The sequence below is a fragment of the Muntiacus reevesi genome, chromosome 22 (assembly GCF_963930625.1).
Source record: "Muntiacus reevesi chromosome 22, mMunRee1.1, whole genome shotgun sequence".
NCBI classification, from domain to species: Eukaryota; Metazoa; Chordata; class Mammalia; order Artiodactyla; family Cervidae; genus Muntiacus; species Muntiacus reevesi.
In genome coordinates, this window is record NC_089270.1 from 334,773 (window position 1) to 348,851 (window position 14,079).

Sequence of the window (14,079 nt, forward strand, 5' to 3'; positions counted from 1 at the left end):
AGACTCGCTTACACGCAGAGGACTCGTCCACCCGAACCACAGTGACAGACAGTTCCCACCAACCGGTACAGGTGCAGAACAAAAGCTGATTCCACCCCCAGGAACGCAGGCCCGAGGGACGCACACCAGGCCCTGGAGGCCCGCGGCCCTCGTGCTGCCCACGTCTGGGTAGCTTTGGCACGAGCTGAGTGGGTATAGGGCTGGGCAGGGCCGTGTCTGAGGTCGAAGCCAGTGTCAGGGCGAGGCCGCCACCGAGGGTGAGGGCCTGGCAGCCAGCCAGCGCCAAGGCACAGGGACCAAACAGTCAGGAGAGGAGCCTCCGGACCCTCCTTCGTGCCGGGACAGGGCTCTGGGCCGGCTGGACTCCGGGACTCTGAGTGACCCGCCTGGTAGCCCATCTGCGTCCCCCGTCTCCACGTGGAGAAGCAGAGAGACACATCTGCTCAGTGGACACGGAACCCGCGTGCTAACTGCTGACACACAGAGGGGCGAAGCGCTTTCCCCAGCCAATTAAACCTCTCCTGCTGCACACTCGCCTCACTTCCTTGGGAGTCCTGGCCGGGCCAGCTCCTGCTGCCTCCCGGGTACCACACACCTCCTGGGGGGCCAGGCCCACCCGGCTTCCTCGGGGCCTGCCTTTCCCAGCCCAGTCACGCCAGGGTCCCCGCAGAGCTCGGACTGGGCCAGCCAGACACTGTCCGGCCCGGGAAGCTAGTGGCTGGGGTGTCCTGTGACTGCGCTGGGCACCCCCAAGGTCCAGAGAGCCGGCTGCCCTGTAGGGGTGCCTCGGGGTACTGCTGAGGTCTGGTGCTGCCCGGCTCAGGGGCCCAGAGGTGGCAGAGGGGCCCCAGGGGAAGTGTGTGTCCTCCAGGACAGCGGCCTGGGCCCCAGGGAGCCCCGCGCCACCCACCCAGCAGTCTCCGTGTGGCACGGGGAAGAGACAAGAAGGCCAGAGGCCAGGGCTGTGAGCACATCTGTCTGCTGCTGAGTGCTGCTCCAGGACGTGCCTCTACTTGGGGTCCCCCTTGGGGGCCAGGGCCCCGTCGGCTCGTGCATCCTTAGGGGGCCCCGCCTTCCTAGGCTTCTGCTTGGCCTTCCTGAGCATGTGGACCTGTCCCAGGACACGCAGGAGCTGTCACAACTCAGGCCACCTGGCCACAGGTCCCAGAGCAGCCACCACCATCTCAGCCCATTTCACGGAAGGGGACAGAGTGGTGGCTAACTAAAGACTGGCTGCCTCATCCAGCGCATGGCTTTTCAGAGTCAGAGAAGAACCAGCCATGGCTGGACTGCCCACCAGCCGCAAGCCCACTTCCCACCCCGCCCTGACGTACCTTAGGGCCCACAGCCGAGATGATCAGGTGCCCGGGAGCCTGGACCCAGGGTTCACCATCCACCTGCACGGGCGTGGCCTTGAGGAGGGTGACGCGGAAGTAGGACCCCTGGGCGATGCGGATGCCTGAGCGCAGCCCACTCTGGACCTGGCCCTGGTGGGAGGGGGGCCAGGCTCAGCAGGCCACGGGTTGCACTGAGGGCCTGGTCTCCAGGGGTGTGCACACCCTTGGGCCCATCTCCAGCCCCCACACTCCCCATGTGCACACCCCGGGCCCGTCTCCCGTCCCCCACACTCCCCGTGTGCACACCCCGGGCCCGTCTCCCGTCCCCCACACTCCCCGTGTGCACACCCCGGGCCCGTCTCCCGTCCCCCACACTCCCCGTGTGCACACCCCGGCCCCGTCTCCCCTCCCCCACACTCCCCGTGTGCACACCCCGGGCCCATCTCCAGCCCCCACACTCCCCGTTTGCACACCCCGGCCCCGTCTCCCCTCCCCCACGCCCCCGTGTGCACACCCCGGGCCCGTCTCCCCTCCCCCACGCCCCCGTGTGCACACCCCGGGCCCACACTCCCCGTGTGCACACCCCGGCCCCCTCTCCCCTCCCCCACGCTCCCCGTGTGCACACCCGGGGCCCGTCTCCCCTCCCCCACACTCCCCGTGTGCACACCCCGGGCCCGTCTCCCCTCCCCCACGCCCCCGTGTGCACACCCCAGCCCCGTCTCCCCTCCCCCACACTCCCCGTGTGCACACCCCGGGCCCGTCTCCCCTCCCCCACACTCCCCGTGTGCACACCCCGGCCCCCTCTCCCCTCCCCCACGCCCCCGTGTGCACACCCCGGGCCCGTCTCCCCTCCCCCACACTCCCCGTGTGCACACCCCGGGCCCGTCTCCCCTCCCCCACGCTCCCCGTGTGCACACCCCGGGCCCGTCTCCCCTCCCCCACGCCCCCCGTGTGCACACCCCGGCCCCGTCTCCCCTCCCCCACACTCCCCGTGTGCACACCCCGGGCCCGTCTCCCCTCCCCCACGCCCCCCGTGTGCACACCCCGGCCCCGTCTCCCCTCCCCCACACTCCCCGTGTGCACACCCCGGGCCCCTCTCCCCTCCCCCACGCCCCCCGTGTGCACACCCCGGCCCCGTCTCCCCACCCCCACGCTCCCCGTGTGCACACCCCGGGCCCGTCTCCCCTCCCCCACGCCCCCGTGTGCACACCCTGGGCCCCCGTCTCCCCTCCCCCCACGCCCCCCCGTGTGTACAGCCTGGACCCCGGTCTCCCAGTCCCCATGCTCACCATGTGCACGACGCCCGTCACCCCCACCACCTCCAGCAGCCCGTCGTCCATGCGCGGCTTCTCGAACCTCGAGTCACTGTCAGAGCCCCACAGGTCGGCCCCTGAGCCCCAGCTGCACAGGAGGGAGGGGCACAGAGGTCAGAGGGAGGTTTGGACAGGAGGGCAGGGGCCAGACCCCGGAGCCCCGTGTGTGGGGGCATACAGGTCAGACGCATCCCCGGCCCCGTCCTCAGTGGGCGTTTCCCGGGGAAGCAAGGTCAGGGAGATTAGCATCAGGCAGGGATAGGAGCCCCTCACCCTACGTGAGGCCCCGCAGGGCTGGACAGGAGGGCAGGGGCTGCAGCCCCGTGCGTGGGGTCACGCAGGTCAGAAGGAGGCTGGGCAGGAGGGCAGGGGCCGCATGGGCACCTGGGGATGTTGATGAAGATGAGCCCCTCGATGCTGGGCAGCTCCACCTCCTGCTGCTCCACCTGCAGCCGGAGGGCCCTGTGCAGGCCGCGGGAGTGGCTGATCTTCTGCAGCCCGACCCGCACGTACACGCCCTTGTTGTGGAACCTGGTGGGGGACTCCGCGTCATGAGGGGCCCCAGCCCCCGGTCACGGCTGGTGAGCCCCCAGGAAGTTCCAGGCAGCTCCGCCCGCCCGTGCGCCCTGACCTGCTCGTGAACTTGCCGGGCTCCTCCTCCCGCGCCTGGTGGAAGTCCAGGCTCAGCTCTGCGTCGATGCCGATCCCACAGTAGTTACTCATCTGTACGATCTGAGGACAAGATGTGTCTCCCTTGGCCCCTGTCAACCTCCAGAGGCTCCCCGCCTCCCGTGAGGCCAGCACACATGGCCCTGTTCTCAGCTGCCCATCCGCCTGGGAACAGTACTCGCGGAGACGCCGGGGCGTGGCCTGCATGAAGATCCATAGCTGCCCACTGGGCAGCACGCCCTCGCCCGGGCACGCTGGTACCTTGGGGGGCTCTGCCTCTGCCTCGCTGTCCTCCCCGCCAGCAGCCTCATGAGCGTCCAGCAGGATGGTCCAGCGGTCCACAAGCACGGCATCCGCCTCGTCCACCGACAGCAGCACGGAGAACGGGTCCTCCCCGCTGTAGCCCGCCCCCCAGCGGAGGACCCGGCCCAGGTCGTTCCCTGGGAACCAGCAAGACAGGCTGCCTCCACACCCGGCCGGCCGTGCTGGGCCCCCACCCCCGCCGGGCCGGGCCGGGCCGGGCTGGGCCCCAGCCCCACCCCCACCCCCGCCCGGCCACCCCACCCCCGCCGTGCTGGCCCCCTCTGGGCCGGGCCCCACCTGTGCCCAGGGGCAGGATGGCCACAGCAGGCTGCGGGCAGGCCAGGCGGTGCCGCATGTCCTCCAGGGCGGCGAGAACCCAGCCCACCGTGCCGTCACCGCCGCACACCAGCACCCGGAAGGAGGGTACCCGGGAGAACACGTGGAACCTGGCAGGGAGACAGGGCGTGTCCAGCCCCTGCGGCCAGGCCGCCTGGGGCAGGGGGTCGCCCTCGCAGGTCCCGCCCTGCCCGCCCCTCCAGGTGCACTCACCCGGGCAGTGGCCCCCCGTTGGTCAGCTCGAAGACCTGGTGGGGGTTGAGCAGCTTCCGGAAACTGCAGAGCAGGTCGCGGCCCTTGAGCCCTCCACTCCTGGGGTTCACAAACACGAGCAGGGGGCGGCAGTCTGGGGCCAGCTTCGTGTGCTGACGGATGCAGGCTGCGTCAGGGGGTGCGGGACAGCCCCCAGGGGAAGCCGGGCCTCCCCCGACCCACAGCCTGCCCCCTACGCCGATCTGGGGCTGGCCTTCCTTGGGAGGGAGGCCACGCGGCCACCCCACCTCACCACTGGCCTCTTGGGCCACCCCCCGTGGTAGAGAGGGCATCCACAGACCACGGGCCAACGGGCAGGGAAGGTGCCCAGAGCCCAGAACTGATGGCCACGGTGCCCCTGCACGACGTGTTTTTAGGCCCCACCCTCGCCTGGCCCATTGGCCCATGAGTCCAGGCCAGAAGCCCACTGGGACCCGCCCAGCAGTCAGGAGGGGCACCCAGGCGCAAAGGGCCGCTCCATGCCTCACCCCAGCAATGGGTGAAGGCCCTCCCCACACATAGCAGAAATGGCACTTGAGAGAGCAGGGGTCCCAGGCTGGTGGGGGCGGGGGGCTGGAGTCCCCGCCACAGGGGCCACTGGGTGACGAGGGACAGACAGGCAGACACCATGGGCAGTGGTGGCACGTGGCTCCGCTGTGGCTCAAAGCTGTGGGCATGCAGAGGGCGCGTGTGGGCCCTCAGGCAGGGCGGCCTGCGGGCAGCACTCACCTGCTTGCTGGGGCTGGCAGCTGCCAGGGGAGAGGGCTGGCAGCTGCCAGGGGAGAGGGCTGGCAAGACCCACCTGTCTCTGGCCAGAGGGCGGGCGGAGGGCCCGGGCCCACAATCGCCGCGCCCTTGTCTGGACGCTTGGCCAGGGCAGCAGAGACCGCAAGGTGTGGCCCCCCCAGCCACAGCCTGAACTTTCTGCTGTAATTCTGCCTGACCTGAGCTAGGTCAGGGGCCACAGACACCCTTGGTGATGGGGGGGCGTCCCTGGCAGCCAGCAGGGCTGAGGACCAGAGGTGGACCAGGGCACAGAGCACAGGGCAGGGTCCGGGGCCCTACGGGGACCTTGAGACAGCCTGGGGAGTCGGGGAGCATCACGTACTGAGGAGGCCCACGGTGTGAGCAGGGTCCAGGGCCTCCCAGTCAGGGCGAGTGGGGCCAGGGCCCAGGACCCCACGAGGGCTGCCCGCACAGTCACACACCCGTGACAGGCTGAGGATGTGTGCCCCGCAGGGCCTGTTGGGGTCAGACCTCAGCCCATCCCGAGGAGTGAGCTGGCCTTGCAGCAGACATTTGGACTTTGCTCCAACGGCCCAAGATAAAGACAAACCAGTGGGAGCCACAGCCCCAGGCCCACCTTAGCGCCACTCACCAGCACCTCCGGGAGCACCAGGGCAGTCAGCGGCCGGCCGCGCACAGCCGTGTCCCTGACCAGCATGTACAGCCGCTCGGCCTCCGCGAAGCAGGCCACGTCCAGCACCACGGCACCTGAGGCAGGTGGGCGGTAGCTCGGGTGCCTGTGCAAAGGTCCCGACTCCCACAGTGTCTTGGACCAGGGCCCCAGCTGCGGGGGAATGACCCCAGTTCTGGCCGCGCCCGGTTTGGGCCAGCCTGTCCCAAGGTGTGCATGACTCCTTGCCTGGGGGAGGCCTTCAAGGACAGCGAGGCCCAGAGATGGGAGATGCCGGGTGGGCAGAGCAAGGCTACTGGAGGTGGTGGGACAGACATGCCCCAGGGCCCACGAGAGCCACGGGGGGTGCTGAGAGCTGCTGTCGGCCCCCAGAGGGGAACACGGGCCCCATGACACTGTCCTCCTGCTGCTGCTAAGTCCCTTCAGTCGTGTCCGATTCTGTGCAACCCCATCCCTGGGATTCTCCAGGCAAGAACACTGGAGTGGGTTGCCATTTCCTTCTCCAATGCATAAAACTGAAAAGTGAAAGTGAAGTCACTCAGTCAAGTCTGACTCTTCCGACCCCACGGACTGCAGCCCACCAGGCTCCTCCATCCATGGGATTTTCCAGGCAAGAGTACTGGAGTGGGGTGCCGTTGCCTTCTCGGTCCTCCTGCTGGGGAGATCTAAAGCTGCCCGGGATAAACTCTGGAACCCGCGAGCAGGACAGGCTGTGGAGAATGTTCTCTGCACCTCAGTCACATTTTAGCAAAAGCATCACAGCTGGGAGCCGGGAAACAAACACCAAGGTTTCCCCTACCCCCGGGCCCCCAGTGAGGTGAAGCCAGAGGGCGGGGCTGCCCCACCTGCTCTGGAGGTGACCTTTGACCAAGCCTGACCAGGGTCTGCGGGTGGCTCACCTTGGGCGGAGTAGACGTGGCTCACAGTCACCAGGGCAGCTGCAAAGATGGGGGGACTGTGATCGGATGCCAGAGGCCCGCCCCCAGGGCCTGTGGCCACCCAGCCTCCCAGACCAGAAAGCAGCTCACACCCCCGCAAAGGGAAGCTCACTCTCCCAGAGGTGCGCCCTCCTGCAGGCACTGGGCAGCCCCAGGGCCCAGATCAGGAGGCTCAGAAACTCTCCAGAGGAGGTAACAGGCCCTGGGCCTCAGACGTGAGGACAGAGATCCTCTTGTCAGGAGCCAGTCTGGCAGGTGACTGGGGGGAGGGGGAGCAGGAGGGCCCCGCCTTGGCACCGCAGCCCCCAGGCCCCCCCAGGACTCCTGGTCTGCGCCCCCCACCGGGCCAGGCGACCCGCCAGCCCAGGGAGTGACAGTCCAGGCAGGTGCACCTTTGCTGGCGACAGCCTCATCCAGCAAACTGCGGTACTCCTGGGGGGACAGGCCCGGCGGCAGACCGCCCACAAACAGAGAGACGCGCGGGGCCAGCACCCTGCTCTCAGCCACATAGAACCGCGTCTGGCTCATCTGCCGCAAGGACATCTGCAAGGAGGGGACACTGAGCAGAGCCCCGGGGACACCCCCCACCTGCTCTGCCCACAAGGGGCCAAAGGGAAGACATCCCAGGCCAAGCGCCCCCAGAACAGGAAAGGACAGGAGAGGAGGGACACACGGGGACCTCGGGGGGAGGCACTGCGGGCCAGCGTGGCCTTGGGGTCCTCAGGGCAGACTCCCTGTCTACGAGGGACAGGCTGTGCCCAAAGGCCAGCGGCTCCCCGGAGGCCAGTGGCCGCACCACTGACCTGCCGGATCTCACGAAGCCGGTCAAGCAAGGGCTCCTCGTCTGCCAGCACCGTGCGCTGGACTGCGGGGTTGAGAGACACCGCCGTGAGCCCAGACACCACGACCACCTCCACGAGCAGGTGTCCCGGGGCCCCGGGCAGACGCGGTCAGGGCACGGGCTACAGACTGCCCCTCACCTTGTCTGCTGCCCATGAGCACCTCCACAAGCTGGAAACCCGCGACCCCCTCGGCCTGTGGGGGTACAGTTCAGGGTATCAAGTCTGGACGGGACCCCGCTACCCCAAGACTTTGGCGGGGCGGGCACACGGGCGGGGCGAGGTGGGCACACACCTGGCGTCCGAGCAGCGGGAGGACCTCCAGCACCACGCTGCGGGCAGTGCTCTGCGGGGTCACACGGATGGAGACATAGGCCACACCCACCCTGCAGGGGACACGCTCAGGAGCTGGGGAGGCACAGTCCGCGCTCCTCCGCCCCCACCCCCCACGGCCCTGCTGGGACCTGGTCTCACTTGAGCCAGGCCGGGTAGATCTTCAGGATCTCCTGGGTGCGGGGCAGAGCGCGGAGGACCCAGGCCTGGGGAGCCGCTCTGCCGCCCTCCTCCTCGGCGGGCCCAGCGCTCCAGGCCTTTCCCGCTGCCACGGTGTCTCCAAGCTGCGCAGGAGTGGGGAGCGCCTGCAGCTGGAAGCCCTGAGGGTCCTCGGGGATGTAGTAAGCCCGCAGAGCCGCCTCCTGTGAGAGGGGGGCAAAGGTGGGGCCTGCCAGGGCCAGGGCCGTGGGTCCCTGCGGTCCCCCATGGCCGGGCCCCCTCTTACCAGCACCTCCTGGCTCCGGGCCAGGTGGGGGACCGTGACTGTACGAAAGTGGTTTCGCTGCATCGCGTCGCTGCCATCAAAGATCTTCAGAGTCTGCTTGCCTGGGCCGCAGGGGAGCGCGTGCAAGTCCGTGGAGTGAGGGATGGTCGGGGGAGCGGGGTCTGGGGTGTGGGAGCGGGCACAGCGAAGGGGCACTTACCGGACTCAGGCGCCCCCACCTCTCGGCCCGGGCCGGCGGGGACGCTGCCATCGGCGCTGTCCTCCCCGTCCCCTGTAGGAGGGTCACAGCCGGCCTCAGTCAGGGCCCGGCCCCGCGCCGGCCACCCCTCCCTGTCACCCGGCTCACCCGGCTCCGGCACCGCGATCTCTGGGATTCGAAAGCAGTGCATCTTGCTGAAGTTTCGGGACAGGAGGCGCACGCACGCGGGGGGCAGGACCAGGGTGCGCAGGCGCCCGAAGGTGCACTCGGGGGCGAGCGCCGCGGAGCAGACCGAGTGGGCCTGCAGGGGAGCGGGTGCGGCTCGAGCGCGGGGCTCCGGAGCAGAAGGCCAGGAGGACCCACACCGAGCGCCCCCAACCAGAGACCTGTGTCTCCCCTCTACCCCCAAAGGCCGGAAGGCGGCGCGATCCAGACGAGCTGTGCCCAAGACCCAGGACTCCGTCCGGCGGCATCGCCGAGGCCCCCGCGCGCCAGCCCCAGCCGAAGGCCGCCGAGGCCCCGCCCCGCGCGCAGAGGCCCCGCCCGGTGCGCCCACCTGGACGCCGCACCACTCGCAGCGCACGCCGGCCGGCACGTCCGAGGAGCCGCACGTCTTCCGACAGAGCTCGCAGCGAGCGCCAGACGGCAAGGTCCCCTCCCGCCAGTGGTGGAGGTGTGCGTCCTGCGGAGAGCGCCGTCAGCGGCTCGTCCGGCCGCCCGCTCCCCGGCCTCCCCCAGGCCCCGCGCACTCACGTGTTCGCGGTGCCCGTCCTGGTGGCACTGGCGGCAGTCGCTGCAGGCGAAGGGCACACAGTCGGGGTGAACGTGCAGCTCACACACTGGGGGGCGGGCAGGGTTAGGGGGCCTCTGGTCGCTGCCCACCGACCCTGCCCGCCCCCTGATCGGGCCTGGGTATGTCCCTCCCCGGACCTCACTTTCCTGAACGTTTAGGGGCCCGTGGTGAGAGACAGGAACGCGCCCGACCCCCCCCCCCCCGCCCCCGGCACGATGGGAACCAGCTTCTCTGCGTCTCTCCGTCCAGCCCACCTCTGCACGCAGGGAGCGGCCCTGCGATGCCCCGCACCCACCTCCCCGCCTCCCACCCCAGACCTGCGGCCTGACCGCAAGGGGGGCGGGGCCGCCCGGGCCGCGGAGACCAGCCTCCTGGGCGGGCCACGCGGGATGCAGGCTGTACCTTCGCAGCGGAGACCGAGCGCCTCCAGACCCTTCCGGCACACGGAGCAGAACCTGCGCTTGTAGAGCCCCCGGGGGCCGAAGCAGTGGGCCACCGGGACCTGGGAGGGGCAGAGCTTGGCCTCAGCCTGGGTCCCCAGGCCCCCATTCCTCTCTGCCCAAGGAGCTGCCATGGCCAGCCCTGGTCTCCTGCCTGACCCCTCAGTCCTTCCGAGCCCTGCTGACGGAGTGCTGTGTGCCTCTGGGCCCCTCCATGCTCCCAGGGGATCCTGCTGGGGGCCGCCCGGCATGCCGACTCTTCTGTTCCTTGTGCGGGACTGACTCGGGGCAGTCCCAGGGCGTGACCTCAAACAGCCCCTTCTGCAGCTCAGGCCCAGCTGGCCTGGCCCAGGCCTGACCCAGCTGCACAGGTGCTGGCCACCCCCAGGCCTGTTCCTCTTGCTGATACATTTGGGGCCAGACGGATCCAGTACAGGTGGAGGGAAGCCCAGCCACAGGCTGCTAGGTACCAAGGACCCCAGAGAAGACAGGGTCAGAGCCCTGGGGAAGGGAGGCCCCCTGCTGCCCTGGGAGGGGCTCGCGGACAGGGATGCACTGCAAGGGGGCACTCCCAGCCCACACCATCTGACCTGCCGGCCCGACTCCCAGCCCAGTCCCCCCCACAGGAGCCGGGCCCCCAGACCCTCTGTGCCCTCCCCCCAAAGGTGCAGGTGCAGCGGCCAAGCTCCATACGCACGCGGACCAGACTGGGAGCCACGCTGGTGCAGGGGGTCTTCACGTGCTTCAGGCACTTCTCGTGGGACATGAAGTTGCAAACTGTGGGGACAAGAGCCCCGTGAGTTGGCCCCTGTCCTGCCCAGGGATCAAGAGACCCCAGGGCTTGGCATGCAGGAGGGAGGCCGCGCCAGGGCAGACAGCTTATCACAGTGGGCCCACCCTCCCAGACCTTCCTGAGCCTAACTCTGGCCGTCAGGGTAGAGAGAGAGCGTGGAGACAGCCTCGTCCTCAGCCCCACCCCTGAGAGGTGAGTGAAAAGCAGCTTGGTGGCTCTGGCCATCCGGGATGACCATGTACTCTGGTGTCCTGAGCCGGCCCTGTCCACCCGCTCCCCCCCCCCCCCACACACACACAGGCCCAGCTCCTTCCAGTCTCTACTGGCGGTGGGTAGGCAGGCGGGCACTTGGCCACCTCCTGCATCTCTGCCTGCCCCTAGACCAACTTCTCCAGGGACACCCTTCCCTTGCTCCCCACACGTGCATACACCCCTAATTACCCCTCCCACAGGAGGTGCTTGCCTGGACCAGAGCCAGTCTGACAGACCAGGATGCCCTGCCTCTGAGGGCAGCTGGCCCTGCCCGGAGAGGGAGGTGTCCCAGAGGCTCCAAGGCATGAGCTGTGCTCTCAAGGCCCAGGGAGGCAGCAAGGGGGCACCCTCCATCCTGGGGAGGGCACCCTCCATCCTGGGGAGGCATGCAGCAGGGTGAGGCGCCCGCCTGGCACAGCCTCGGAAGGCGGCAGCTCTTGACAGGTGGCGCTCAGCTTCCTCCTCTGGCCCACAGAGAGAGCCCCTGCTCCCCACACATCCTGGGTGCTCCCTGTCAGGGGAAGGCGCTCTTCCTCCTACACCCTTGCCAGGCCTCTCTGTGTGCCGAGGTCACCAGCTCACCCTCCGGAGCTGAGGAGAGTGTCTGCACATCACCCCCATTTCCCTTCTGTGAGCTCCTTTGTCCCTCAGACCTAGCACCCACCAGCAGGAGGTCCTACCTGTGAGGGGGACCGGCCACTTCCTGACAGCTCCTCCACCCATACCTAGCCCAGCCTCCTCAGCACGCCAGGCCCCGTGCTCCTCGGTCCCCAGAGCCACGGGCCTGTCTCCCTGGGCAGGGCAGAGGCGCCCCGCCCCGTCCCGTCCCCCGTGGAGACGCATGATGGAGGGCCTCCCCGCCCGACCAGGCCCGTTTGGCGGCTGGGCCGGGGCCCTGTCGGGGCACGTCACCCTCGGGGTGGCAGGCCTGGCCCAGCTCCCTGGAGTCTGAGCCCCGGCAGCCCTGTGGCAGCAGCACACACCCAGGAGAGAACAGACCAGCACCAGCCGCGGGGAGCCAGTGGCCCAGGCCAGCCCCGCCTGGCCACGCTGCTGGCCCTTGCCCCTGCCCAGGGTTGGCTGGCCTCGCCCCAGTCACTGCACCGGCCCTGCGCGGCTGGCGCGCTCTCCCCCCACAGGGTTCCAACCCAGGTGAGGGCTCCCGGGGGAGGGGCCGCGGCCGCTTGACGCCCCCAGACCCCGCAAGGTCCTCATCGCCTCCGCCGGGAGGTCTGGGCCTGGCACGCTCCTGCCCCGAGGGCAGGGGGCTCTGTCCCCGGGAGGCCCCTGCTGGAAGTGCAGAGAGCAGGGGCTGGGGTCCGCGGTGGGGTCGCGGGCGCTCACCGTCACACAGGATGCCGGCCAGCCCCCAGATGAAATCGGAGCAGAGGTGGCAGAAGGTGGGCTTGGTAAGCGTCACCTTCCTGAAGCTGTGACTCGGGGCGGCGGGCCCTGGGGGCCTGGCGCCCGACCGCTCCGGCCCCGACCCCGGCCCGGACCCCGGCCCCGATCGCGAGCGGCTTCCGGCGCCCAGCTCGGGGCTGGAGGTCGGGCTGCCCGATCGCGGGGAGACGCCGCCAAGCCAGCCTCGGGCCCCGGGCTCGGCCGCCGCCGCCATCCCCGGCCAGGGCGGCCCGAGCCCCGGCGGCGGACGACTGTGGGCTGCGCGCTGTGGGCAAGCGGGGCTGCCGTCCCCGCGGTCCCCGCGGTCCGCGCCGGGCTTCCGACTGCGCCCGTGCTCACTGCGCAGGCGCGCGCCCGTGGGGCGGGGCCTGGGGCGGGGCCGGCCCGGGGAAGGGGCCGGGCGGGGTGGGGCCTGAGGAGCGGGCGGGGCCTGAGAAAGGGCCGGCCTCGTGAAGGGGCCGGGCGGGGGTGGGGCCTGTGGGTGGGCGGGGCGTGGGCGGGGCGTGGGCGGGGCCGACCTGCGGAGCCAGGGAAGCGGTCCACGTCCTGGGTCCAGCCGGCGGGTGGATGGGTCGGGTGGTCCGACGAAGGAAGCACAAGACCTCACACACCGAGGCAAGGCGTCTGCACCTGCGGCGCTCAGGCGCGCTTCTGTGCAGACGGGCGCCTCCCACCGGCCCAGGGATCCTGCGCGTTGTTCCGTGCGAGCCGGCAAGCGTGCGGCACAGCCCCAGGAGCCCAGAGCAGGGCCTGGAGGGGACCCCGCGTGGAGTCCAACGGGGGGGAAGGCGTGGGTGTCTCGGGGTGGGGGGTGTTCCCAGGGTGAGGTCCTGGGCCCCAGTCTGGGCGTGCATGACGGAGGAGATGGCCGTGGGTCTGGGAGAGCCGGCCTCCCGCGTGCTCCCACAAGCTGTGCTTGGGCGACTCTGTCTGCAGGGTCTTCGGAGACGCGGACGCCGACCCCCGTCCTTATCACCACGGGTCTCCCAGCCAGCGCCGGCCAGGGCCTTCAACCCACTGGGACTCTGCTGCCCCGCCCGTTCGCGTGTTCTTGCAGGTGGAGCCCTCCCCTCATCTTCCCCTTGGGGAGCCCAAGGATTTTGCCTCCTTCCTTCTGGCCGACCCAACAGGTGACCCTACCCCGGGCCTCCTGGAGACCAGCCCCCCACCGCACTCCCAGCAGTGAATCCCGGCCCTCACCCTGCCCCCAGCGTTGTCTCTGGGAAGAGTGGGGGTGGTGTCCACAGAGGCCGCCCGCGCTCCAGAGTTCCTGCCCCTGTGAGCCTGACGGGGGATTATCGTCCAAGTTGCCAAGATGGGCGTCATGGGCCGAGGGGCTTCCCTGGGACCCGCCTGGCTGCCCTCCCTCAAGCCAAACCCCTGCCTGGCAGGGTGAGCAAGGGTTGCAGGGCCCCAGAGGAGGAGGAAAACGGGGCACAGAAGCAGCCAGGGGAAGAATGTCCCGGGAGAGGGCTCAGTAGGGAGGAAATGCCTGGGCCAGTTGGTAAGGGATACAGGGGCAGGAGGGGAGGGGGCGGGGCAGGAGAGGGGGGACAGGCGGGGCAGGGGCAGGGGCGGGGCGGGGACCTGCCCAAAGAGGAGCAAACCCCTGGGTTGCTGGGGCACTCCTAACCTGTTAGAGCCCTGGGCGCCAGGCTGGCATCCCTGCCCTCCTGGGGCTGAGTTCTGGGGCAGACAGACAACAACAAACTGAAAAAGAGGCCGGGAAATGCCACTTAGTGGTGCCTGGCCGTGAATGGAAGGAACCAGGACTGAGCTACCTGGACAAACATCCAAACAGGGCAAACAGGGGCAAAGCCCTGGGTGGTGACCCCCTGCGTGGTGACATTGCACAGGCAAGGACGCCCCTCCCCGGGGCTCCCCGACGTCCTGAAGCACGCAGCTCACGCAGGCCTCCCCCTCCCCCACAACCTGGAGCCTCGCCTGCCCCCTCTTCCTGTCCTCAGCACCCCCAACCTCTGAGAAGCAGAGGTTTCTACTGAAGCCCACTCCCCA

At 69.7% G+C, this 14,079-nt stretch overlaps 1 protein-coding gene across 3 annotated transcripts; it reads right to left on the bottom strand.

Annotated features, from left to right (window-relative positions):
* Positions 1 to 510: 510 nt before the first annotated feature.
* DGKQ (diacylglycerol kinase theta) lies at positions 511 to 12,381 on the bottom strand. Of its 3 annotated transcripts, none has more exons than XM_065913991.1 (23): positions 12,004 to 12,381; positions 10,312 to 10,391; positions 9,577 to 9,676; positions 9,135 to 9,220; positions 8,938 to 9,063; positions 8,529 to 8,682; positions 8,382 to 8,453; positions 8,183 to 8,283; positions 7,879 to 8,099; positions 7,700 to 7,790; positions 7,546 to 7,600; positions 7,369 to 7,430; positions 6,958 to 7,108; positions 6,527 to 6,565; positions 5,589 to 5,704; positions 4,172 to 4,323; positions 3,920 to 4,068; positions 3,581 to 3,759; positions 3,282 to 3,382; positions 3,035 to 3,181; positions 2,627 to 2,738; positions 1,335 to 1,487; positions 511 to 1,111 (listed from the first exon to the last, which is right to left on the bottom strand). In XM_065913991.1, the coding sequence occupies exons 1-23, from the start codon at positions 12,275 to 12,277 to the stop codon at positions 1,010 to 1,012; spliced, it is 2,823 nt and encodes a 940-aa protein (XP_065770063.1). In that variant the 5' UTR covers positions 12,278 to 12,381; the 3' UTR covers positions 511 to 1,009. The 3 variants fall into 3 exon arrangements, with proteins under 3 accessions (XP_065770063.1, XP_065770062.1, XP_065770064.1); XM_065913990.1 differs by having other exon boundaries at positions 5,574 to 5,704; XM_065913992.1 differs by lacking the exons at positions 8,529 to 8,682; positions 10,312 to 10,391; positions 12,004 to 12,381 and having other exon boundaries at positions 5,574 to 5,704; positions 9,135 to 9,174; positions 9,577 to 9,859.
* Between the last annotated feature and the right edge of the window lie 1,698 nt (positions 12,382 to 14,079).